Source organism: Pelmatolapia mariae, linkage group LG18 (genome assembly GCF_036321145.2).
Source record: "Pelmatolapia mariae isolate MD_Pm_ZW linkage group LG18, Pm_UMD_F_2, whole genome shotgun sequence".
NCBI lineage: Eukaryota > Metazoa > Chordata > Actinopteri > Cichliformes > Cichlidae > Pelmatolapia > Pelmatolapia mariae.
In genome coordinates, this window is record NC_086243.1 from 16104970 (window position 1) to 16131352 (window position 26383).

Consider the following 26383-nt stretch of genomic DNA (forward strand, 5'->3'; position numbering starts at 1 on the left):
TATTATTAAGATTCCTTAAATATGATTTTTTTAAAGGATGCATGAAATGTGTGGTTATCAGCCTCAAATCAGTGAAAACTGTGTGTGTCGTGTGTGTGTGTATGTGTGCATGTGTGTGTGCACCTATCTTACCACTAGCAATGACCGCTAGACCCCTGTGGAGGGCCCTGTGCCTGCTGGCCCTACTCTGCACATGGTCACACACAAGTTCTGCTGACACCCAGCCAGACCCCTCAGCTGCAGAGCAGGAAGTCACCTTGAGCCACATCTATAAAATTGACATCCCGGGGAGCACCAGCTGCAACCTACAACACATATCAACACAGGATGAAACAGGTCATAAGAAAGATATAACTGAGAGATTAAGAGTGAAGAGCAACAGATAGGTGTAGCAGCATGAACTTAACAACGATATCCATTTTGCAGGTCTGCAGATGGAGACCACAAAAACTGGAAACAATGACATTATCTTCAGACACAACATCAAGCTGCAGCCACCTAGATGTGACTGCGAGGAGTTGGAAAGCTTTAAGTCTTTGCTTTACAGAGTCAATGGACTCGAAGAAGAAGTCAACTACCTTAAGACCCAGTGTGCACAGGGATGCTGTGGTGCTGCAGGTAGGCCATGACATGACATGATAGACTTAGGCTGCTGGGGACTTTCCATGATGAACTGAGGGTTTCTTCTTCACTCAATTCTTTTCACTCTCTCTGTGTTGGCGTATCTCTTTATCAAGGCGTGGACAAAAGCTGTAGTGGCCATGGTACCTACCAACACGACACCTGCAGCTGCCTCTGTAACGTAGGATGGGAAGGCCCCGACTGTTCTGAATCCTCCTGCCCAGATGAGTGCAACGACAATGGCCGATGCGTAGATGGCCAGTGCGTCTGCCATGAGGGCTACACCGGAGAAGACTGCGGCCAGCTGACATGTCCAGACAACTGCAATGACAATGGCCGATGCGTGGATGGCCAGTGCGTGTGCTATGAGGGCTACACCGGAGAAGGATGCAGCGAACTGACGTGTCCAGGCAACTGCAATGACAAGGGCCGATGCGTGGATGGCCAGTGCGTGTGCTATGAGGGCTACACCGGAGAAGGATGCAGCGAACTGACGTGTCCAAACAACTGCAATGACAAGGGCCAGTGTGTAGACGGGAAATGTGTGTGCTTCTCACACTTCACTGGTGAGGATTGCAGCATCCAGAAGTGTCCCAATGACTGCACGGATAATGGCCAGTGTGTGAACGGCAAGTGCATCTGTGATGATGGCTTTTACGGGGAGGACTGTTCGTTAGGTAAGCTTAACACGATTTCTATTGATGCTTTGCAAACTTTAACACAGGGGCGTCAAACTTAAGGTTCAGTGGCCCGAATCGGCCTGGCAGCGACTCCAATCTGGCCCAGTGGACGGCTTGAAAATATGAAGAAGGACATAGGAAGACATTTACTGAAATTTAATTAAAACCTTTTCAGTAATCTGACACATTTATCATATAGCTTCACTGGTCCAGCCTACTAAAGATCAAAGTAACTAAAATACATAGTTGGGGGAGTTTTGCAGAAAAATCACAGTTAAAAAAATAAGTGAACTTTGTGTGCATCGAGATGTGGATATTAACTTTATGTGACCCAAACTTGCATTTTTCACTTGAGACTGAAGAGTCACATTTCTACAGTCACCTCTACGGCACTAACATTAACCTGAGAATTTTAAGTGCTATGTCACGATGCACAGATGCTACAAGCAGCTCAGGGACCGTTAAAAAATATAACACTTGGCCCTAATGACCTGTTCACCTTCATATAAATTTCCATATGCATCATTTTAGTAGCATTTTCATGCCCAGACTGAATGATTCGCAAGAGCCAAAGCAGTGCAGTTTGGGCTTTAATCATCTATCTCCTACCATCTGTGTGATTCATGTACAAGTGTCCAGGGTCATACATCAACTGAATGGCAATTACCTTACAAGTAATATCAAGTCATATTCATATAGGTGCAGCTACAGGGCAGAAAAAGCTTTTCAACCAGCCTGTTTTAGTATTTGCTGTTACATCTTGCCATCAGCCGCTTAAGATCCCTGCTCAACAGCTGCACCTTGCTCTGCTAAAAAAAAAAGTAAGAAGATATTTTTACTAAAATTAAACTAGCCATTGGAGCCCAGCTGTTATCTTCACAGCTTTCTTCACAGCCCCTATAGCCTCCTCCACTGGCTCTGTACTTTTTGGTACTTTAGCTTTTTTAAAATGCAGTAATGACCTGCAGCAGAGTCCCTGATGGTGCTTGAACTTTAAGAGCTCCCTCAAAAGCCACTCTTAGCGAGTAAACCCCTACAGTTAACTATTAGTCAGCTCAGTGATGCTGAAGAGTTTCTGACCAAACCTACTATGGAATTCAAAGCATATCTCCCGACAGTTATTTCAGAGATAGCAGCCGACGGGGCGCTTTCAGTGGGCTGACCTGATGACCACTGCATTTTTGGCCTCCAGACAACCTATAACATCAGGTCACATAATACCACAGAAATATAAGAATACCCATCAGTCTTTCAGGGCTTCGTCTGGCTTTTACCCTGCAGAAGAATCATCACCTTTCCTGCTAAATGCACTGCTCGCCAAATCACTGTTACTGTGCTGCCCGAGGAGCAGAGTACAAAATTGCATTTTACAGCAATTTAAGGCCAGGAAAGCAGAAACGTGAGCAGCAGCTGCCAGGCATGAGCACTGAATTCCCACTGTGACAGTCAATTCTGCAGAGATATTGAACATTTGGCTGCAAGTGAATGGCACTTTTTTTTTTTTTCATAGCATTGATCTCTTACATTTAAAATAGTATTCTATTTATACGCTAACATCTGTCTATGGTTGTCTTGGTATGTTTTTCCTCTGTATTTAATCAAGAGCACAAGCACATTTTTTAAAAAAAAAAGTCAACTGGATCCATCAAATGCAGCTCCATAAATGTTTCAGACTTCACAGTAGCAGGTCAGAAATGTCAGACCGTAGATGACGATTCCATTTCTTCAAGCTGTGTTTCATGCCGCAGAGGTAGAGAAGAGATCTGTAGCTTCGTGTTTTGGTGCTGTTGAATGGAGTCCAACATCAACAGTGGCACCGTGTCAGAGGAAAAGTCAGGCAAGAAGGGAAAGTGGGAGGTAAGAAAAAAAATGCCCTGTGTTGATTTTAGGTGTTAGCGGTAATAAGAAGGCTGAGAGGAAGAGCACAAAAGCAAAACAGTTGGTGCTTTCTTTGTTTTATGTGGCTACTTGCCATTTCAACACCTGGCTGATGGACGCCAATCTGTTTTTTGGGCGCTGATGGGAACAATATTCTTGAAGTATGGGTTTAGATACGGTTTCTGTCCTTTCCAGTGAGGCACGCTTTAATGTTTTCTTTTGTGTTCTTAACCATCAAAGGCAGAAGCCTCGTGGCTTAGAAATCAGCAGCCCTTGCATAGTCGGAATAGCTTTTTTTAGCCTCAGTTCATGTCAATCCAGAGGATTTAGTAAAAATGCAACCAAATCTAATGAGGTAATCTGAATATAATACAGGTGAGATTATTAAAGCTATCTCAGCATAATTCAGATGGTCTGTATTTAGCTTATTATCCTTTATTTTTTCGTGGCCTCTAAAGTGTTTCCTTTTATTATAAAGCACATTTAGAAAAGTTGACTTTAAACCATATTTAGCCATTTTTTTCCTTACCAGTTCTCTTTTAATGAGCTGGATCAGGATTTCCTCTAAAATATCAAGCTACAGACGGGAAAGATGATAACACATAATAAATCACATTTCTTAAAGAAGTCCAGACATGTTGTTTCAGTAGAATTTTCTTACTCTGATAGCATTTCGCTGATTTTCAAGCCGAGAAGGTACAAATCACCATTATTTTCTGCTTTTCCAATCTTATTATGCAAATGTATTCACTCCAGCTGTTCTGAAATAATATTTAAGGGCAAAGATGGTTGATAGTCATGCCTGGATTAGCAACAGGAGGATTTTAACTGTTCCTTGATGGAAAAAGACTGCTGCATTTGAAGAAAAACATCGAGCTTCCTGACTTTACCTTGTGGAACAGCATCTAAATCTTATGTGAATTCCTTGCTTGCCAAAGCTATAGTGGACCCCATAACCACTCATTTCACATTTCTCATTTTCCCTTGTAATAAGCTTTTTACTTGCACGCCATGTTTTGCTTTTTCTTTTTAAAAAATCTATACAGTCTGCCATTTTATTTCCCTCTATCATACCCACAAAAGCTCACCTTGCCTTTAAAAAGCCTCACTCCCCAACATGGCTGACATGTCGTCTTCTGTGTTTTGGCTGCAGTTTTGGTTTGTTTTTACTCTTAGCTCCCCCACCATGTTTTTCCAGAATGGCCAGAGAAGCACTTTTGTCTTTAAAGGAGTATTTCTGTCCAGTTAGAGTAAAAAAACAAAACACCTATTTTGCCGTGTTCATGATTTGTTGGTTCTTTGACAATCAACTGAGAAAAAAAAGATTTAAGCCTTTTGGTAGATTGAATAAGTGTAGGTGTTATGCAGTGCAGTGAAGGTGTTTGTGGGGACTGAGATGCTGAATTCAGAGGCAGTCAGAGTGATGAAAACAATAGGCTTTATTGGCAAATTCAACATAATGCAAGGCACAAAGAACTGAAATCCAAAGACGAATGTGAGAAACACAAGATAACCAGGAAACATAGGCTGTTAAAATAGATGTCCTGACAGAGCTCACAGCAGGGAAAGCAACAACAGGAAGTAAAAGCACAAAAAACACACAGAGAAAAGCAAAATAAATCAGCATTTGGAAACCACAGAGCTGTACTACAGTACAAGGCAAGACTAATAAGATAGCAAGTTATGTCAAACTTAAAGTTTTAAAACTTTAAGAAAACCCAGTTTCACAGAGAAAGTTGATAAAAGATCACCGTGATATGTGTTATCTCTGTCTAGGGCTTGGGGTTTTGTTGACCCAGCTAACTCAAAGAAAATCTTTCTATGTTTAATTTCCTTCATAGTACACCCCCCTCAGGGCCTTGCAGTACGAAGTGAGTTTAGCATATCCAGGTTATGCTTTCATTATTTGTATTCACTTATCCTAACAGTCAGGTGGTGAAACCCTTGTAGGCTGGGGTCGATTATCCTGACCCTAGTGGTCAAGCTATCAAGCTGTTTATCAACCAGGAGTTTATCAATCTAGTTAGCAAATTCATATGAACGTTGTCATGTTGGCAGCATGTCAAATCAAAAATATAGCTAAGTATACGGCAGCAGAGCAACTGCAAAGGAAGCTAAAACCATATTATGGGAACAATATGAAGAGGCTTAAAGCAGCACAGCTGCTGTAGACAATGCAGCAAGGTGAGAGTGTGCGAGAGGAAAAGCAGTGTTCAGTAATTTAATATTAAACGTGTCGTATGAATGTGTGTGCGGTTTGGTTGGTGAGAAGAAAAAAACTTTAAACCCTGCCACTATCCGAGCACTGAGGTCTGGGGGATCTTTTACAGGACAGGCAGTGATTTAACACCAGTTAACCCAAGGTTAACCCTGAAGTTACATGGATAAGATGAAATCCTGCTTCATAGTGCAGGCCTTAGGAGGACAACAACAGCTACAAATAGACAAGACAGAGGAAGAGAAGACAGGGAGGCGAGCAAATAAGAAAAATTAAAATGCAAGCCTGAATAACAAAATCAGAAAAAGAACTTGTGGACATGATAGTGGACTTGTGACCATGGTTGATAAAAATAACTGTTAAATTCTGTTAATTCCTGACTTCTGAGTATATCTCTTTGTTCTCTCAGTCTTGGCACCTCAGGGTCTGCAGGTGGTCCAAGTGACTGACATCTCTCTCCTGGTTGAGTGGGAGTCCGTTCAAGGGGCCGAGTATTATGTGTTGACATATTATCCGAAAAATGACGAGGGTGCGCAGGAGCAGGTAGGTTTTTCTACTTTGATCATTTCTGTGTCAAATACAGGTTGTAGCAAAGTAAAAGTATATTGCCTATATCATCTTACAAACTTCTTCTTGTCAACTGCATATTAGATTTCGGTCGCCAACACAGAGAGCTCCTACCTCATCACAGGACTGACTCCTGGGGTTACCTACATTGTCCAAGTACATGCGGTCATTAAGGAGATCCAAAGTGAAGCTGACGAGATTGAAGCCACCACAGGTGAGCACAGACGGCTCTGATCAGGACAGAAAAACAAATACGGAGCTTTAAAATGAGTATTTTTCAGACTAACAGACATTAGTGCTGTAGCAGAACTGGGCGGTGTGCAGCATGTTTCCTTTAAATGAGCTGGTGGTTTAAAGTGAAGGCAGATGTTACCTATTAAAGATTACCGTGGCTTTGAGGGCAGGTGTGGCCTGCAGGTCTTAGGGATTAAGTTAGATTTTCTCAGGATAAAAAAGTTGCATTTGAAGTCAAACGTAATTGTGTGTGTGATTTGGCATTAAAACACCATAAATGCTGCCAAAAATTCAACACTGGTTGATTTTTTTAACAGTATTAATAATATCAAGTCCTGAAACTTGAAAATGTGTTTGGAAAGGATGATTTTCCTTGTTTTTTCCTTGAAAGAAATTGAATGTTGACTCCAGCTATTCTGGTAGAGTCCAGGAATGAAAATATGGACCTGGCATGGATTGATAACCTGCCTCACTTTCTCTGTTACTTTTGTAGAATGAGCACGATTGTTCCTGTATTCGTCTTTGTCTTTCACAGAAATTCTATGGTAAAAAAGCAATGAACAGACTGAAGACTTTAATTACTAAGTGTTTCATTAAAGACTGGCTTGTTAGCCTTTAATTCTCAAGGAAATGGCTCCATGGACTTGCTCACAGATGTGGCGGGACACAGATGTGTAGAGAAAGAGATTACTTGACAGGATTGATGGGAGTGAGCAAGACGTGCAGAAAGTGGGAGTGTGGTTAGATTGGTTTACCATGGAAAACCTCACACAGCATAGCTTTCACATATGGGCATAAGAAACCACGCCATCATCTGGCTTATTGTTGTGTGAGGAGGACTGGTACATACTTTTTATTTTAACTTCAAACAATGATCTACTTCAAAAGAGGGTTTGGATGGATGTTTTTAAGTTTTCTTTCGGGAAGCACAACAGCTGGCATGGAAAGAAGCTTTTCATTTGGTAACGCTTGCTTTGTTTGATGGAACTCACTTTTTCCTCATGAAATTGCAGAAGCGTATCTCTAATTAACGTCTGAATTATTCAGAATATTCTGAGAGATGGGAGGATGCAGTGGCATACAAAGTTCTGAATGATCAGGCTCCATCATATCTTAAAGACCTCATAGTATCGTTTCATTCCAACAGAGCATATCTCTCTAAGTCTGCGGGCTCATTTTCGGTTATTTGATTATCTAAAAGTAGAATGGGAGGCAGAGACTCCAGCTATCAGACCCATCTTCTGTGGAACCAACTCCCAGTTGGGTTCACGATACAGACACTCTCTCTACCTTTCACATCAGACTTCAATCTTCATCCCTCATTTATGCTGCTATAGACTCAGACTGTGAGGAACCATTCATGATGCACTGATATCTTCTCTATGCCCTTCTTTGTGGTTTGTGCGCCTCCTTTTCTGTCATCTCGTTCCCATCACCTCCAAATCTATTGCAGCTGATTCCCCATCCTGGGGAACATGGGGAAGTCATCTGATCATTGAGGTTGAAGCGTTTTGACATGGCGGCTGCTTTGAGCTGTTACTGTTGTTTTAAAGTAATTACATACAGGTAGAAGTGAAAATGCTCATGTGACATGTAAAGTTTAAAAATAAAAGTAAGTCACAATGTACACTGTGTAAAGTGTAGACAGTACTAAAGCATAACTATGATGTTTGATTCTTGAGGTGTAGTAGATGTCACAACTTTACAAATAGCTGTAAAATGTTAGTCTACAGAATGAGACATGACTGTGTTTAATTTGTGTGTCCTGCTGGGTGATATGTTAAACCAGTTTATCCTGACTTTATTGTGTGAATGCTGTGACTTTAAATGTGGGAAAGCACAGAGTACGCAAAGGTTACTTTAAAAAACATCAATAAACCTTTATATGCACTTTTCTGTGATGACGCTGGCGATGTCAAAAAAAAGAGAAAAGAAATGCACCCATGAGTGATTTTAATATTTGTTTGTTTCACGCCAAATACAAATATTTGTCTATTATTTGGTTATAATATCTTGCAGATGGCCAGAGGCGGAATTCTTGCTTGGCTCTCTTTCCTAGAAATGTCACATTTCAGTGTGCTGGGAGATCATTGTCTAGCTCGGGGACATGTGGAAGCAGAGCAAGGCAGATGCTTCTGTTTGCAAAAGCTTTAAGGCAGACTTCTAAGTTTGAGCTTCATGTCTGTACACTCAGTTCCACCTAACCTTGTATCACTCTTCCCAGATGTCTCAACTATTGATGGTATCCGAGTTCTTGGCCAGACAGAGGTCTCTATTGAGGTGGACTGGCAGAACCCTCAAGCTGAGATGGATTACTTCAGGCTTACACACACTGACCCAGAAGGGCAAGAGGAGGAGCTGAAGGTACAGAGGAGCCAAGAGGCGCGCACCAAACACACTATTGTGGGTGAGTCTTACAAGTTTGTGAACAATGTACAAAAGTATTTCTCGAACTGTTGTGCTATTAGAGTAAGCTACGGGTTCTAAGCTAATCAATAAGAAGTAAATAGTCTCGTAACCTTGTTTCTTGAATCTTGAATTGGACGCTTTTGGACATAAATCTTGAAATAGTCATCCAATTTGATTTAAAAGAATCTTCTGGTTTTACTTTGCAATTTATATTGCAAAAGTGCTACAAAAACTTACATATACAGACACAGTGACTTTAAATATTCAGTTCAAATTAAGCATTAGGGTAAAAATATTAATAATGTCAGAATATAAAAACATGGAACATGACATCATCTCATAAACACACAGTATACAGTAATGGTAAAAAGAAGGTACACTCTCTGTCAGTTCAAACGTTTTACATATCACGAAACAATAAACAATTATTTATTTATTACCAGATCTTAATTAGGTAAATACACAACTGAGATGAACAGCAACACATGACATATTAAACGTCATTATTTAATTCACAGAAACCAAAATGATTTAAAAGCCAAAGTGCAGAAAAACTAAGTTCAGTCTGACCGTTTCAGCCAAGCTTTAACTGTTGAACACACGGCCTCACATTTCTGGATTTCTGTGGAATACAGAGGAATTCCTGGTCTAATCAATGACTTCAAGGTGCCCAGATCCCATGATTCAAAAACAAGTCAAATCATCAATCCTAGTATGACTGGTTTTCACCAAACATGGCTCTAGGCATCATGTAAAAACATCTCAACATCGTCTGATCTGTCCAAAGGACATTGCTCCAGAGGTCTTGTTGTTTGTTCAGATGTAACTTTGCAAACATGAGCTACACTGCCATGGTTTTTTTTTTTTAGAAAGAAGAGTTTTTCTTCTGCCGAGCCTCCAAAACAAGCCATGCTTGTTCAGTCTTTTTCTAATTGTACTGTCATGAACTTCAAATTTAACATGTTAACTGAGGCCCGTTTGTCTGAGAGGCAGCTCTTGGGTTTGTTGTATTGTGCGGTCTGGCCTTGAGGGGGGAATTTGCTGGATGTCCACTCCTGAGAAGATTGGCAGCATGTCTTCAGTGTTTTCTGCTGAATCATCTTTTTCACATGATGCACTTGGATTTATTTGGAAATGACCTTCTCAGGCTGAATATTTCCTCTATTTGGCATTGTATAAATTGAATACACTACTTCTGCGTTTTGGCTTAAATTTTTTGTTAAAATAAATAATGACAAATAAATAAATAATGACATGGGTTTATGTCTCATATTTTCTAGTTCATTTGGAGTTGTAGTTGACCTGGTAAGGAGCAGAATTTCTTTCATATAATTTTCTGATATGTAAAACTGATAGAGGGTGAATATTCTTTTACCAGGAAAGTGGGTATAATATAAATTTCATGTAGTCTAATAGAAAAGGGATCCCATTAATTTAATCTTGTGAGTTCTTCCGTAGTTAACAAAGACAAGACAAGGATTTGATTGAGAAAAGTCAGAAAAGTAATTTCTACTTGTACTCAATATTTTCCTCAAAGTTTGTAAATCCCTTGTTTTGGAGCATTATATCAGAGACTGATGGACATTTGCTTCTTTTAAGACTAAATGTCTCTTTCCACAGGTTTATATCCAGGAACAGAGTATGTCATCTCAGTGCAGGCCATTAAGGGAAACAATGGGGGCAAAGCTTCTTCTGTCACCGGTGCCACAGGTCAGTGTCAACACATCAGCATTCACGAGTTGTTGAATCTAATACTGCTGTGCCTTATTATCAGTTAGCATAAAGTGGGCCCAATTTTCTCAAAATTGACTGCTGCCTGACATTAATTGCATTGAGACTGCATTTCTGCGACCACCGGAGAAGTCTGACTGTGGATGACACTTAATATAATAGATCAGCCACTCTTGGAACAGAAAAACATCAGAGAAACAGCGAGGATAACCATATTCCACTTAGTTTTGAATTGGGTGTACCACCAATGAGTGCTCTTAGCTCTTGTTGTGTCACCTATAATTCACCTGTGGTCAGATGCTAAGAGGAAAAACACATAATCTGTCAGACACAAAAATGCTATGGAGTATTATGCAAACTGCTGTTACCATCCTTACAGAGCCAGTGATAACATTACAATGAATACAGCCAGCAAGAGGCAGGATTGTGGGTTATGGATGGAGGGCTGGAATTTACAACCTAATAATCTGAGGAATCTTTAATGGTTGTGGTGAGCATGGTCACAGAGGGGAAACATGATATGAATTCTGTAATGACTATGAGATGCTCCCTGACAGTCAGGGTGAGAAGGTCCATGATTTACAGAGTCCATCTGGTAATGTTGGATATTAGCATTTTGGTCTTAGCGTGAGTTGGACTGGTTTTAGTACGTGATGAGGAATAAATTTTTACTCTTTACTTTCACAGCCATTCTTGACATTAAGTTGCTACATAGTTATAATTTAAGAGACCGCCAAATGCTCCGCAGTGGCACAACAGGTTTTCAGTTTCTCCCATTATCTTCTTTTCTGTCTCTCATTCACCTTCCCATCTTTCCTCCCCTCTTTAGAGATTACTCACTTCTAAAGCTTTCTTCAGTTTGAAGTCTGTTCATTTTGGGTGGGTGGGTTGTTATTTTGTTTTTTTTAGACACTGAGGCAACCAGTTTAATGGTTTTTAGTCATCAGCCTTAGCAAGGTATTTTCAAGACTCACCTCTCATCTTTTGAAGACAGTCAGGTACTCAAGAACTCGTGTCTTCACTAATCTTTTTTTCTGTGTGTATGCCACTTACTTTTTAGCAACTGCATAAGTGTGTGTGTGTGTATGTGTGTGTGTGCGAATGGGCTAATCTACACCAGACAGACAGTGGCTTGTCTTCACTCCAGCAGCTACAATCCTTCATTTTAGGTGTAGCACGAAAAGGCTTAGAGGTGATTGAAGAGGATACTCCTCAGCTCTGTCTGGCAGAGAGGATGTGCTAGTTTCTCGATGACTGGCATGGCGCAACAGAGAGCACAGTCACCTATTATCTCGCCGAACATGCTGTTGCCTTTGGGCAGCGGGGTTATACACGGGAGGAGATAAAAGGAACATGAGGGGGGGAATATTGAAAATACACAAACAGAGAGGAAGCTGTAATAAAGAAGAATAAGACACTAAGTGTTGCCATTAGAGCTAAAAAACCAGAGTCGAGTGATAAATCAAGATATTTATAGGGGAATTAAGAACAGGAATAGGACAGGATATAAAAACAATGGGTCATAAAGAAACAATTTATGGGACATTATGTAATGCGTTATTGGGTAGGTACTTCTAAGACTACAGCTGCCATCTTACATACTGTGTAAGCGCCACAGTTGAAAGGTTTCCACACTGTTGCCATCTGTCCTATGTGCCTTCTCATCGTCTCTTTCGCAGTGTCTGTCACGCATAACAATTGGCATCCTGCTAAACTTATTTTGCTGTGGCTCCTTTTATAGTTGTTTACCTTCTGCACTATTGATAACAAGGTATTACATAGCAAATAAAAGAATGACAGTGAATATTTATAGCTGGGCCTCGTTATGCACTTCCGGTGTGACTTTTATGTTGGATTTATGTTTATGTTGCAGAATATGCACAATTTTTGGCTGAATGTTTTCATTTTATTGCCACCAACGACAACATACGAAAAGAGAAACTGAGGACCAGACTTGTCATCCTTACTATAACCTGTCCAAAGCTTAAGAGGCATATAAACACATCATACCACAGCTGCTACTGCTGATTCAGATTCAATAAAGTCACCACCAAGGCCTTTACAACAAAAAGCAGATGGCTTGACGTTAGAAGATGGGTTAAATTTTCCACTCAAATGTGTCCATCGGAGGTTTTTGAGCCAGCTCTTTGCGTTAGACAAAATACAAAGAGCTGGAAAAATGTCAAATAAAAATGTGAGAAGAGACATTTTATAAAAGTAATGAGGATTCAAAACAAATTTCTGAAAGGTCAAACTGGGAATGACAGATTTTGTGTAGAACTACTCTTTGTGTGTTGATTCAATTGGAGCAGTAGAACAGCTCAATGCACCTATTAAGTGTGAGAAAAAGATAATGTTGTTTGTAGGTATCTTCTTAATCTTGGTGTAGGTTATTGCATTAGTAGCATTGATGTTTGAGCCTGTTATGCTCAAAAGTGCGGGGTTGTTTTTTTTTTTTTTTTGACATTTTCTAATATTCATAATAATTTTAATTAATTAATTTTAATTAATTAATTAATTTTTACATTTATTTTAGTTTTTTTGTGCGTTGCACAGGTATCTTCCAAAATTGTTTAAACCTGAACAAAAGAAAAATCAGGATCTTTTAGCCATTGTCTTTTGAAATTTGGGCAAATTTTCTCAAACCTACTATATAATTTTGCTATAAGAATTGTCCCTTATAACACAGAAAATGCTCTATTTCTGCCACAGATTAACACAGACAGTAACACAGATTGATTGCTTTTATTCCATGTTTAACAATCATGCTTCCATGAGTGGCCAGAGCCAGAAGTTAGGCTGTTGTGCATAATCTGAGGGCTGAACTCAGATCACAATTTGTTTTTGCACATATTTGTAACTTTTCCCTGAAATATGTCCATGTTAACAGTGTACTGTATTTTCTTATTGGAACATATTTGGATTATTTTACAGTTACAATGGTGTTTACCTTGAACCCGTCATTCAGAAGAAAGGAAATTGTTCTCTTTGTGTATTTGTTAAAACTTACTTACGGCTGCCACGTGGAGTGAATAAATTATGAAAGGATAACGTAAGGATAACGTAGTTCATAACGTAAAAAAGGGAGTTTCACACAATTCATATTATATGTAAGGACAAAATATAGGTATGTGGATAAGTTAGTTCTGTCATTAAGAATTATGAGCTACTTAGAGCATATACAAGTCGTTGGGCAAACATGCTAATAAACTCAACTAGGGCATAGATCAAGCCTGACATATTGTAGTCTCTAAATGAATGGAGCTCTGTTGGCTCCATATGTAGCCATACTGTATGGCTTTCACTGTACAGTGAGGCTGTGAATCTGTAAGGCTCTAAATGATGAAAGACAGCCTACTACTGAGTGCCTTGTGGTCAGTGTCTGCTGAACATGTCACCCATAATGGATAAGCTGTCTTCCAAATGGCCGTAGTCGCAGCTTGTGTTGTGTAGCCATGTAGTCACTGACGCTGCACAGCTAGTGGGGTAGAACGTCTGGAGTAACTGGATCCATCATACAGAGCAAATGCAGGCTTGGAGCACGTAAGAAAACGTATCAAATAACTTATAGAAAATGTCAGACCACTGAGGGATTGGACTTATTTGTTCAGAGGGGAATAAAGAACATTAGAAAAAAGAAAAAAAAGCATTCCAGTGGTGGGCAATAACTTTAACACAAGAGAATAGAGATAATGAACACATTTAATCAGCATACCAGTGTATGATTCTGTATTTTCATTTGTTCTTTTTTATATGCTGTACTTAAATAGGCATAGACATCTGCAACCTTTCTGCACTCATTCCTCGCTGAAGAATTGTGAAAAGGTCTGACTTTTATAGTTATCATCAGAATATTTTGCATTAGCTCACCATGATGAATTCTGCAGGAATTGATTAGAATTGTAGTAATAATAGGAGCAATAAAACACTATAAAATAAACACCTCACTACACATAAACTCTGCATTACTAACAAACTGTACATAAAATTGTATGCAAAAATGACTCATTCTGCAACGATTTTACCCATTCAGTGTTGTATAGTATTGGTATTTCTGCTGTCAAATTTCTATTAATGTTCTATTAATTTTAAATACTACATTCTGTTTATTCTACAGTCGTGCATCACATTCAGTTAAATCATGTGGTCGCTCTCCTGTGAGAATCAGATATCTATTCTAAAATACTTTTCGTACATTTAATTAACCAAGGTATTTCTCTGGTTGAATTAATGTACAAAGGAGATTCTCACAGGTCACTCTCCTGTGAGAGTAAGATATATATTACAAAGCACAGTTTGTACATTTGTTCAACCAAGGTATTTCTCTGGTTTAATTAAAAGGCTTTTTTTTTAAAAAAAATTAAATTAGAGGTAACTTGAGTTCCCCGCTCCATCATAATTTCTTATTCAAAGTCCTGAAGGAGATATTAAAAACATCTTTCACAGCGCAATCTAATAAAATGTACATGATAACTGATCTGAAAGTAGAGCCTGGGCAGATTGTGTAGCGCACCGGTATCCAATCAATTTCCAGTCAAAAACCAGAGGTTTATCCACAATGTGCATGTGGAAGCAGCCAGAAAACTCTGCTGGCCTATAGATTTAACTGGAATCAGAGGCAATCAGAGTTGATCCTGGTTCCAGAGACAATAGCCAACTGTGGACACAAGATGGCAGTAATTTAAAGGCCATAAGAGAAGCTTTATGGCAAAATGCTATTTAAGATGAAAGGAGAGAGACTAAGTTCATTTTTTTATATTGATTTTCTGATTTTATTGGAAAAGCACTGTCCACCTTGCTTGCCCTAAATGCTACTGCTATGTTCTAAAGGAGCTTTATTCAGGTCACATAACAAATAATTTAATAATGAATGATGAAAAGAGTGAAGACACTCAAACTGATAAGTTCTTTCAAGTGTTTTAGATCAATTCAAAATGAAAAACATTTTTGCACTAACAAGCTTTATATTTTGTGCCACATGCATCATATGTTGTTGCCTCACACCTCACAGTTACTGACAATTTCCAGAATGCAATGACATCTGCCTGGTGGTATATACTGCCACTTCCTGTTTTTAGGTCATGCAGTTCTGGTGCAGAACTGAAATTATTAGTCATTAATTGCAAAATGTTCTTAAATGTTCAACACTTAGCTTGTTTAATGTTGTTCAGTTAAGGTACTTGGAAAAGTGAATGACCTCTCATTTCTAGGCCTTGGAGGAAACACACAGCTCTAATAAAAAGGAGCTATTATAAATTCTTTCTGTGGTTTAGCTCATGACAGGTTGTCAGGCAGTGCAGCCACAAGGACAGGGAAGTGACAGAGGGAGAGGAGAGGAGAGACAAAGAGGGGATATAGAGTTAGACAGTTGCACACTTCCTTTCTTCTCTTGGATGCATCATCAATCAGTTTTCACGATGCACACTGCACACTGACACAAGAACGACCTCGACTCAGCTGCTGCCACAGAGGAATAATCCTAAATGATGATTACTTTTACATTTCCCTTCACTTCCTTTGTGTCTCCCCTACTATGCCTCTGTGACTTTATTTTCAGTCTTACTTTCTTCGTTGCTCTCCCTCTACACTTTCATGATGAGTACCTCGACCGACCCCAAAGCCCATCCAGACAACACTCACAGCTTCACCAGAGTCTTGTGTGCATCCTTCATATTTCCTCGAGGCCACCGAAACAGAAGCTCGGTGTTCTGGTCTGCTTGTCTTCCCTCTACAGCTCATGCTTTGCAGTGCAGTGAACAGATCAGTAACCTAGGTTGCTTTGATGTTACAAATTCTCCTTTTGTTCATTTTTTTTTTATCTTCAGCATCCATTAATAAAACAGTAACAGGCTTATGTACATTTCTGTTGGATAAAAATGTGTATCACGAATGTGTCATGTTACAGCCTGACCTGCTGACTAAAAAGGCAAGACAGCCATCAGTGAGATTTCTTCAAAGTGTCTCTATTCTTAACAAAAACTGTTGTAGAATATTTGAACGGGCTGTTCTTGAGCGGTCGGTGAAACCTTTTAGAAGCGCTTGTGAAACGGTCAGAAAATGGCTGGCCAAACACATTTCCTGTGTCACAATTTGTTGGTTTTGTTTCCAAAACCAACAATTTGAACTTCACCTCAATTTTGCCAGCTGTGTTGAGGTAAGAAAGTCAGCAATTTGAATGTCTCTGAAGCTGTCTTCAGTTTTTATTGTTTTTATTATTCTATTTTATTGTCTTTCCCACTCTTTTTTCACTTTCTGTGCACACATCAAGAAAAGCACAACACATTGTTAGTCGTCCAGGAAAGACTGTGAAGACTGCTAATGTCTGATCTGACAGCATCAAAGTGTCCTTGCTTCAAGGAATGTCTAGAAAAATGCAGGGCTGCAATGTGGTGTTAAATCAGCTAAAGTGAACTAATGGGCAAGAAGACTGTCTATCAAATCCATGAGCAACTGTTGGCTAAGTGGGTAATTATAGACTACTTACATGTTTCTAAGAAAAAAGAATAACGGTGTCTGCAGAAGTTAGATGTCAACTTCTTAAAGTCCTCTCCGTATAACCCTTCAATTTGAATGTTCAGTTTAACAAGTGTTAAGTACTGTACTGTCTATTAACCACAGAGATCTCAAAACCTTGGATCTTTCTCATCAACTGATGTTTGTTTGACTATTAGCAACAGCCCTCATCACTTCATCAGTGGAGTTACTGTGACTATATCTTATTCATTTGTGATGCTTTCAGTTTTGAAAAATCTGTCCAGTATTCATACACATAAAGTACACCACAATAACCCTTAATAAAAAATTGAAAATATTTGTAAAAATATAAAACCATAATATACATAAAATACACTAATAATTACCAATAACTAAGAAAAGTTGAAGCAGCATGCAAGCAAAGGCGACCTTTATTTTTCTCACACATTGCCAGATAGTTCATTCATCATTCTGGCTATTATAAAAGGCACTGACAGAAAACCCAGGTCATTTATTTATGAGGATTTGTTTTATCTGCAGAACTGACGGCACTTCATTTGTTTAAGTAGCTACTTCAGGGTTATGTTGTTTAATCTTGTAAAGTGTGCCAGTAGACCCTGGCTAATGTTGTTCAGGTATTCTACTTTTCTTATTATATGAGCTCATTTTTTTTCATTATACAACCTTATCTCACAGTATAATATTGATTGCCATAGTCCACAGCTATATGTTTCTGTAGAGCCCAATGTCAGTGATGTTCTGAACTCTCTAGCAACTGACATTAATAAATGGATGACAGCAGTTTTTTTTCTTTTTTAACTTAACAAAGATAAAATGAAAAATCTTTTAATTGGCCCTAAAACCAAGTTATTTATTTATAAGTGAGCAACAATAGGTGACACAGTAAAAATTTCAAGTAAAAGGTCATGGCATTGTTTTACATTCTGATTTGAGCTTTAAACCCGGCATTAACTTTATTATCAAGGCAGCTTTCCTTCATCTTAGGAATATCGCCAAAATATGACTCTTCTTGGCTCGCCACGACTCTGAAAAATATTTTCATTTTTAGTAGACTGGATTACTGCAATTCTCATTTTGTTGGACTTCCTAAAAAGATTATCAGTAGACTGCAGCTTATCCAATACTCTGCTGCAAGGTTATTAAGTAAAACGAGAGAATAACAGAGAGCACATCGCTCCAGTTTTAGCAGAGCTACATTAGCTTCCAGTATCTTGCAGAACTGCTTTAAAAATACTCTTACTTAAATGGCCTTGGATCATCTGGACCATCTTATATTTCTGAAAGTCTGTCACTTTATATCCCGGCTTGCACTCAAACATCCTCTACTGCCAAACTCTTAGATATACAGTATTCCTCACAGAGAGAAATTGGGGATGCAGCTTTTGGTGTTTATGCCCCCAAACTCTGGAACAGACTATCTCAATATACCGAGGAAGCAAACTCTGCCAATGATGTCAAGAAACTCTCAACAACACACATTTCTAATCTGGCATTTAGCTAGTGTTTACATTTAATAAAAATACCACTTCACTGCTTTACCTTTAAGTGAGTTCAGCAGCCGTATTTAGTATTCTGGTACAGAACATGTGCACAGTTTCTCTACAGTACCGTCTGCTTCTGTTCCTTCAATGTTTTTTTTGTGTTTTTCCACATTTTTTATGTAGAATTTCGTTTTATACATTTAGTATCCATGTGTGGGATGTATGTGGATGCATATATGAACATATTTCTAATGGGTAGTTTGACTTTTTCAGCTCTTTTTGATGCTTTTTTTCTTTGCCTTTTTTATGTCTTCAGATATTGATGCTCCAACAAATCTCGTCACTACCGAAGTAACAGAGGACACTGCAATAGTCTCCTGGGATCAAGCCCAGGCTGAAATAGAGGGATACATGCTGAGTTACACTTCTGCTGAGGGATCCAGTTCAGACATCTCTGTAGCACGTGATAGTACCTCATACAGGCTGATAGGCTTGAGGCCTGGAGTTCTCCATACTGTCTATATCTGGGCCTATAAGGGAGACAAAGTCAGCGGAAAGAGTTCAACAGAAGCTGAAACAGGTAAGTGCTGAAAGGGGAAACATTACAGTAGAGACTGATTTGATTATTTGGCTGTCAGTCATTGAAGACTCCCACAGAGGAATCGTATTTTGGAGGTCAGCTAGGAATATCTACAAAGGTAAGGCACAAAAAAGAAGCTCTTATCCCCTCTTTTTTTTAACAATGGTGCTGAAAGTGTACACAAATGCTTTTATCTTCTGTCTCTTTTTTACCGATTGCACAATAGCCTTTGATTGTCTGAAAAGTGATCAAAAGCGCAACTGTTCTTTGCTGCCTTTGAACTTGGAGCAGTCTGTGAACTGAAGCAAGGTTGATTTTAGGGTCTCTTTTTCTTAAGCTCCTTTATGTAAGACCTTAAAAAACATACAGATAATTGGTCAATTACTACCTCTTGATCTTGTGCATGCTAGGTTTTTCTCTGGCAATGTGTGAAAAGCATTAACATAGACATTCCACACTCAGCACACCAGCCCCTCTTATCCATCTGCCAAGAGTGGAACTTGAACTCTGTGTGAAAAACACTGTTTAACATAATTAGGTGGTACACCTCATTTAAAAGCAGCCCTGTTTAGCCTCGGGCTGAATGTTCATAAGAAGTTTGAGCAGAAGCATTTTGCTTGGTCAACAGAGCCAGACACTTCTCATGTCTCTTAATCTGGCTGTTGTGCAGATTAGCAGCTGTTGCTGTCTGCTGGTATTGATATTTTTGGAAGAAAGTCAGCAGAACAAGAAGTATGAGTGCTTTAAAAAATATTGTTACGCATCAGGATCACAATGACTGTGACGGCACAAGCTGGTGAAACAGACTGAGCTAGTAATAGAATTAGTTTTCCTTTACAGCATAGTATGACTTTAGTTTCTTAACAGTTCTTAACAATGTTTTCCTGCTCTTAGTAAAATGTATGCTATGTAGAATTTGCATGTTCTTTGCTTACAAGTAGCTCCTAGTACCACTGCTTACATATCAGTGTCATGCCGTCAAACTTGGATTCAATAAAAAATGTGTCGAAATAGTTGAATGTGGTATTTTTGGATACCATTGAAAAGATTTTTCATATATGTCATCAGTGTTGGGCAAGTTACTTTGAAAAAGTAATTCAATTATAGTTACTAGTTACTTCGTCAAAAAAGTAACTGAGTTAGTAACTGAGTTACAATATTCTAAAAGTAATTAATTACTTGAAAAGTAACTATTGCGTTACTTTAAAAAAAAAAAAAAAAAAACGTTTAACCCTCTGGGGTCCAGGGTATAATTGGCCATTTTTTACTACTTTTGATTTTCCCTCCACATTTTACCTTTAAAAACTATTTGCTTTGCCTTGTTTGGTATCATTGTTTTTAGCACAACATCACGTGTCTGAATTTACAGTTATGTTCTCATTTTGACATACTGTATTAACACAATTGATCTAAAATCAGACAAAAAACAAAATCCGAGTAGAAAAAGTTATATATTTTACGGTAACAACCACAAACATGTTTAATGAATCATATTTCATAACTTTAAATGCAAATATAAATTGTCAATTTTAAAATCCTATGCACAAGTTTTGCAAACAACAAAGTTATTTGCATCCATTTACCTTTTACCTTGATTTTTTAAATAACCATTTCAAACTATTTACAGAACAATCAGCTGTTCTGCATTAAATAAGATGCCACACAAATTATTTGTGCCACTCCAAAAACATAATGTCTGTCCACTATAAAGGAGAACATCACAGCCTGATACCTGCAGGTCTGACAGCAGCAGGTGTATCACTCCTTATTCTACCTGGAGACAGCAGTCGCCTCATTGTTCTGACACACAACACAAAACTATCCACAACACTACACACTAACTACACAAGACAACATATTAACTACACACTCCAAACACGCTAAACGTCACAAATCTCTCACATCTCAAAACTCGCTCTCTCTCTTTTTCTGCTCTCTCTCTCTCCCTCTCTCTCTCTCCGTCACTCCTAAAACGTCCCCTGTGCTTTGTGGGGTTTTGTTTTTTTTTTTTGCTCAATAGCAGAGAGTGCTTGCTAGCGCTAACGTGGCGAAACTATTGAGGTAAAAACGCCGCGTATATATTGTTTATCATGACTCTGGTTTTACGTGGCCCATCAACACAATTTAAAACTGGTATATATCACCTTGTTGCTTTGTCTTTAAGTGGTCGTGTGATTGGCTTACCACGACTACTTTATTCTTCCTCAGTCAAACAGCAGCACTCATGTGATTGTTTTGCCCCCTTAGCTCCAGGTGTTGTGCAGTGATCGTGATTACCGTCCGCGGGAGCGCGCGCAGCTGCTTAAAGCTGTACTTACATAGTCAGCTACTTCCGTGCAGCTGATATAAGATGCGGTAAGCTGAACACAGCTTCAACCGTCTGTTTGTTGAAAAATAGTAACGGACCACGTTTCCTTGTTAGTAACTGTAACGGCGTTGTAACGATAGGAATAGTAATTAGTTAGATTACTCGTTACTGAAAAAAGTAACGCCGTTAGTAACGCCGTTACTTGTAACGCCGTTATTCCCATCACTGTATGTCATATATGAAAAACAACAGCTTTATATAAGAGGGGTTGTTGTTTAAGGCTAGAGAGCTGCTAAAGCTCACCACAGAGTATAATCCAAGTTTGACATCTATTCCAGTGTCTTCAGCTTCTAGATACAGGTGAAGCTCCGCACTGCTGATTCTTTTAGTTTTTCTGTTTGCAACAGCTGTAATTATGTGTTTTTACAAGTATCTACTAACTACAACTCCCTGTGCAGACCTGGATGCTCCTACTAACGTCTTCGCCCAAGATGAGACAGAGTTCAGCTTCAGGGTGCACTGGGATCCCCCTCAGGCAGAAATTGATGGCTACATGCTAACATATAGCTCTTCTGAGGGCTCAAGTGAAGAAATTGTAATTGGGTCTGACAGTACTTCATACACGCTGACTGGCCTGAGGCCTGGGGTCCTCTACACTGTCTACATCTGGGCTGTCAAGGGGAGTAAAGCCAGCAGGAAGATCTCGACACAAGCTGAGACAGGTCTCAGAAATGTAACTTTCTTTTCAAACCACAGCATTAAATGGCTAATGTCAAAGTTAAACAAAACCCATTTCCTTGCCTCTTACATGATAATATATTTTATGTTACGTATAAAGATACAATATTGTCCAAACGTCTTGAGTCATCCCTCATTTTTTAAAAATTTTGCTCCCAGTGAGGCAGACTTTCTTGTAATTTTCTAAAGAGTTATTGAGCAATAGTTCCCCTGGCTTTATTGGTGTCTACACATAACACATAACTTTGCAAAGAACTGATTTTAAATTGTATTTTCAGGCTCTTTGTTATTCGTTCCCATTTCTTGTTTGAATCTATGAAAAATGCCAAAGATAACACAGTTTGACAGGCATAAAATATTATTTTCGAACTACCTGTTGGCGAAAATCTTGGCATATATCAGGATAATGTGTAGTGTGTCCTCAAAAATATTTAAGGAGAAAAGAAGAAGTGGTAGGCTATCTACAGCAGATGAACAGTACCTGAAAGTCCTGTCCATAAGAAATAGGAAACACACCAGCAAAGTCCTGCCACAGGATCTGAGAGATGTGTCTGGCCCTTTAGTTTTGGTCAGCAAAGTGGAACATGTTTGCATTTCTCCTTCAGATTCATCTATTGTTCACTGAAGCCTCGTCAGAAATGGTCTCAGTGGAAAGGTGGCTGTCAAGAAGCGATTCTTAAGGAAGGGAAACAGGGAGAAGACTGAGGAATGTTAAATCACAGAGGAATCAGAATACAAATCAGTGCCATAGAGCTTAGGGAGTGATGAATCAAAATTTGAATTTTTTAGTAAAGTCGTCATCAAAACCTCAGGAGAGAGGTACATCATTGAGTGTCTAATGCTGTGTGTAAAACACATTGGATCTTCTGTCGAATGTCTTTCAAGAAACCTGGAGAACCAATGCTGAAGACTATTTAAAGAAATGACAAGATAGTTTGTCCAAGAGAGTTCAGAATGTGTTGAAGAATCGAATTGGTCACACCAATACTGACTTTAACATGATTGTTTGAACATGTTTGAGTAAATCGCTAACCCTTCCCAATTCCTCCAAAAGTATTAATTCTAAATTGTCAGCACTGGTCTACAGTCGCCTTGACATAAAGTTTTCATAAGGTTTATCAACCAAATAACTGGATTTATTATATTCCTGCACATTTTTTAGATTAATTTAATTTGTCATAATAGTCCAGATGACTGTAATATTCATCATTAGAGTTTGTGTATTAATATCTTCCCCTAGAACTGGACGCGCCTGCTAACCTCTTAGCAGAAGATGAAACAGAATCCAGTTTCAGTGTTTCATGGGATCCCGTCCAGGCAGAAATTGATGGCTACATGCTAACCTACACGTCCTCTGAAGACGGCTCTAGTGGGGAAATCCCAGTGGGGGCAGATGAGTCTGATTATTTGTTGACTGGTTTGAGGCCTGGGCTCCTCTACACTGTTTACATCTGGGCTGTCAAGGGAGACAAAGCCAGCAGGAAGATCTCAACACAAGCTGAGACAGGTGTCAGATTCCAGTTTTGTTAAAACAAATTGTCTGACTAGTAAATTCATGTTTAATACCCTAGAGCTTCACATGCCCCATAATTACAGCTTTTCTGACCAGACAGCAAGTCAACCTCCTTGTAAACCTTAAAAAAATGTCTCTCAGATGGTAGACCAATCAGAATCAGCTTGTTTGTTTAAAGCAATTTTCCAACGTATCCATTCATCAGTTCATCCATCTACTTGCCAACTTATTCTTTGGGTCAATAAGGGGGAAAGCAGCCCAGACATCTTTTTCCCCAATAACTTACCTCAGCTCTTCCTGAGCAGTCATGTGCCAGCTCACAGCATGTACTGGAACAACCCAGCCATTTCCTCTCAGTCAGTCATGCCTGCACTCTGGCCTGCTCTTTCCCATTGACTATTATGCTCACTATTCGGAGCAGTTGCTCCTTTTATAGTTCCTTTCCAGTCGAAGGACCCTTCCTTGATTCATGCAAACTCAGATCCATTCAGGTTAGCCAGCATATTGGAGAACTTCATCTCAACATCTTTTATTCAACAGTATGCTAATTTCAATTGCTTCTCAGCGTCTTTGATTGCAAGGGAAGCATGGATTGAAGAGTTCTCTTAAAGCCATTTTCAGTCATGACATAGAATATGTCAGCAGTTTCTGAACTGTGGTGATCACAAGCACTTTTCTTCTTCAAACTACAGCACCTTGGACCTATAGCATAGCAAAAAACAGCTGAAACTGAAATGTTTCTTGACAGAAAAACAAGACATTTTTAGCAATATCAGAGGAATATTTGACCAAAAAATCTCCCTGCATCATCAAATATAAATACCACATTCAAGTAATAAGTACTCTCCTTTCTGACAATCAAACAGGCAGTTAAAATTTTAATCCTCTTCACCAAAATCAAGTAATCCGCCTGCTGCTAGATTTTTAGAGCCCCAAAATCTGTCTTTATTCTGTTCTCTATGCTCTTAATCATATTTTTGTACAGAACTGGATGTTCCTATTCACCTGTGTGGCGAGAGAAAATCTTAAGTGGATCATCAGACCACATTAAGGCAGGAATCAGTAGATATAATTTTAGATGTGATGAAAACACTGTTAAAGAGACCTCTTAGGAGCTGAATAGTTTCTAACTGAAGTCCTGACTCATCATTTCCTTTAAACCACTTTGGGCCTGTGAAATGTGACGCAAACCACCAGGTTTCTAAATGGACAAAGTGAACTTAAAAAACATCAGTATTACATCAGTATTCATCATGTACTCACAATCATGATACTAATGCTTGTAGAAAATTCAAGCTAAGTTGTTTCATCCCCCTGATGTAGTGAAAGATGAAACAACACATCTTGTAGTTTGCACAAGCAGTTCTTGAAATGTGCATGAGTAGTGCAGTAAACCTCTTCTACTAACATCTTCCTTTAGAACTGGATGCTCCTGCTAACCTCTTAGCCCGAGATGAAACAGAATCCAGCTTCACTGTGTCATGGGATCCAGCCCAGGCAGAAATTGATGGCTACATCCTTACCTACACCTCTTCTGAGGGCTCTAGTGAGGAAATCCCTGTTGGGTCTGACAGGACCTCTTACATGCTGACTAGCCTGAGGCCTGGAGTTCTCTACACTGTCTACATCTGGGCCGTCAAGGGGGACAAAGCAACCAGGAAGATTTCAACAAAAGCACAGACAGGTCAATACAATATGAACAAGTGGATTTTTTTCCCCCCTTTTGGCGATATTGAAACACTTCTTTCTTATGAAACATTGAAAAAGGTCATTTTTCTTCTCTTAAAATTGTTGCAGCCTTGGGTTCTACTGTTAAATACATTGATGCATTTGGGCAGAGGAGCAGGATGTTGCAAAACCAGTTTCTCCTATTAAAGTAGTCCTTAATTGAATGTTTACATGAGCCAACTCTGAGCTTTAACTAGCTGTAAATGCTGAAAATACCCATTACTTTTAAATAGTGTTTACCTGTTTGTGGGACTCTCTGTTAGGATGAGAAAGCCCCCCAAAAATCTACCCAACTAAATTTTATGACACTTCATGGCAAGATGGAGAATACCCAAAAGAATAAACAATGGTGCAGCTCAAGATTATTTCCTTGATAATGAACAGCAGCATTTGAGTGTCCTTTTGTTATGTGTCAGCAGTATTGCACAAAAACTACCAGTCAGAATTTCTTAAAATTTCCTAGAGAGGCAGAGGACTGGCAGAGGAAGACACCATTAAATTGTAGTTCATCCAAAGCAATTTATTTAGTATTCTTTCTTACTAGACATGAAAAGCTGCACAGGGCCCATCAGTACCTTCTTTTAGTAATCAGTCCCAGGTGTTTTCAAATGCAAAAGCTCAAACATGTTATTGCTTTTATACTGGTAATAAAAAGATCCGAACCTGAGACCAGTAAATTATTACTAAAGTACATGTGGCCCTAGTTTTGGGGGTATACTGGTTGGGGAAAAAAGGCAAAAAGGCATCACGTTCTCTGAGCAGCTGCAGATGATTCAAACTCAGTGAGTTTCTGATGAAGAGACAACCAGTTTGCACAGACTTGACTGCTGTGGAGTTGACCAGAAATCTTTTTACATTTCTTTCTGATGACAAACAATATTGGAATAAGTTGTACTTCTTGGCATAGCTTGGTATTGAGAGGGATCAAAGATTAAGTATAGCTGGAGATTTTTAAATGAACTAACATGCAATCACAGAGTCAATATTTGTTTGTTTGGAACCTCTAAAGTACCAAAGACCACCTCTAACTGGAATATGATTCCCAGAGGTCAGGTCACATGGCGTGCCTCAGAAGTTAGTTTGGAGTAAAAAGCAGCAGCACGTGGTGATCGTGTTACAACAGGGGCATCTTTGTGATTCACAGATGATCTGTAAAATCATCTGGGAGCGCTAAGTGAAAGCTGGGTCTTTTTCAATTAGGC

At 39.0% G+C, this 26383-nt stretch overlaps 1 protein-coding gene across 1 annotated transcript in view; it reads left to right on the forward strand.

Moving 5' to 3' along the window:
* The first annotated feature begins 140 nt into the window (after window positions 1-140).
* Window positions 141-26383, forward strand: part of tnn (tenascin N) — a 31778-nt gene continuing 5535 nt past the window's right edge. Inside the window, exons 1-12 of the mRNA XM_063462515.1 lie at window positions 141-336; window positions 427-618; window positions 738-930; window positions 1117-1298; window positions 5807-5940; window positions 6049-6178; window positions 8423-8605; window positions 10228-10317; window positions 18631-18894; window positions 21661-21924; window positions 23181-23447; window positions 24874-25137. Of these exons, the coding sequence (XP_063318585.1) occupies window positions 141-336; window positions 427-618; window positions 738-930; window positions 1117-1298; window positions 5807-5940; window positions 6049-6178; window positions 8423-8605; window positions 10228-10317; window positions 18631-18894; window positions 21661-21924; window positions 23181-23447; window positions 24874-25137 (2359 nt within the window). The remainder of the gene's footprint in view (window positions 337-426; window positions 619-737; window positions 931-1116; window positions 1299-5806; window positions 5941-6048; window positions 6179-8422; window positions 8606-10227; window positions 10318-18630; window positions 18895-21660; window positions 21925-23180; window positions 23448-24873; window positions 25138-26383) is intronic.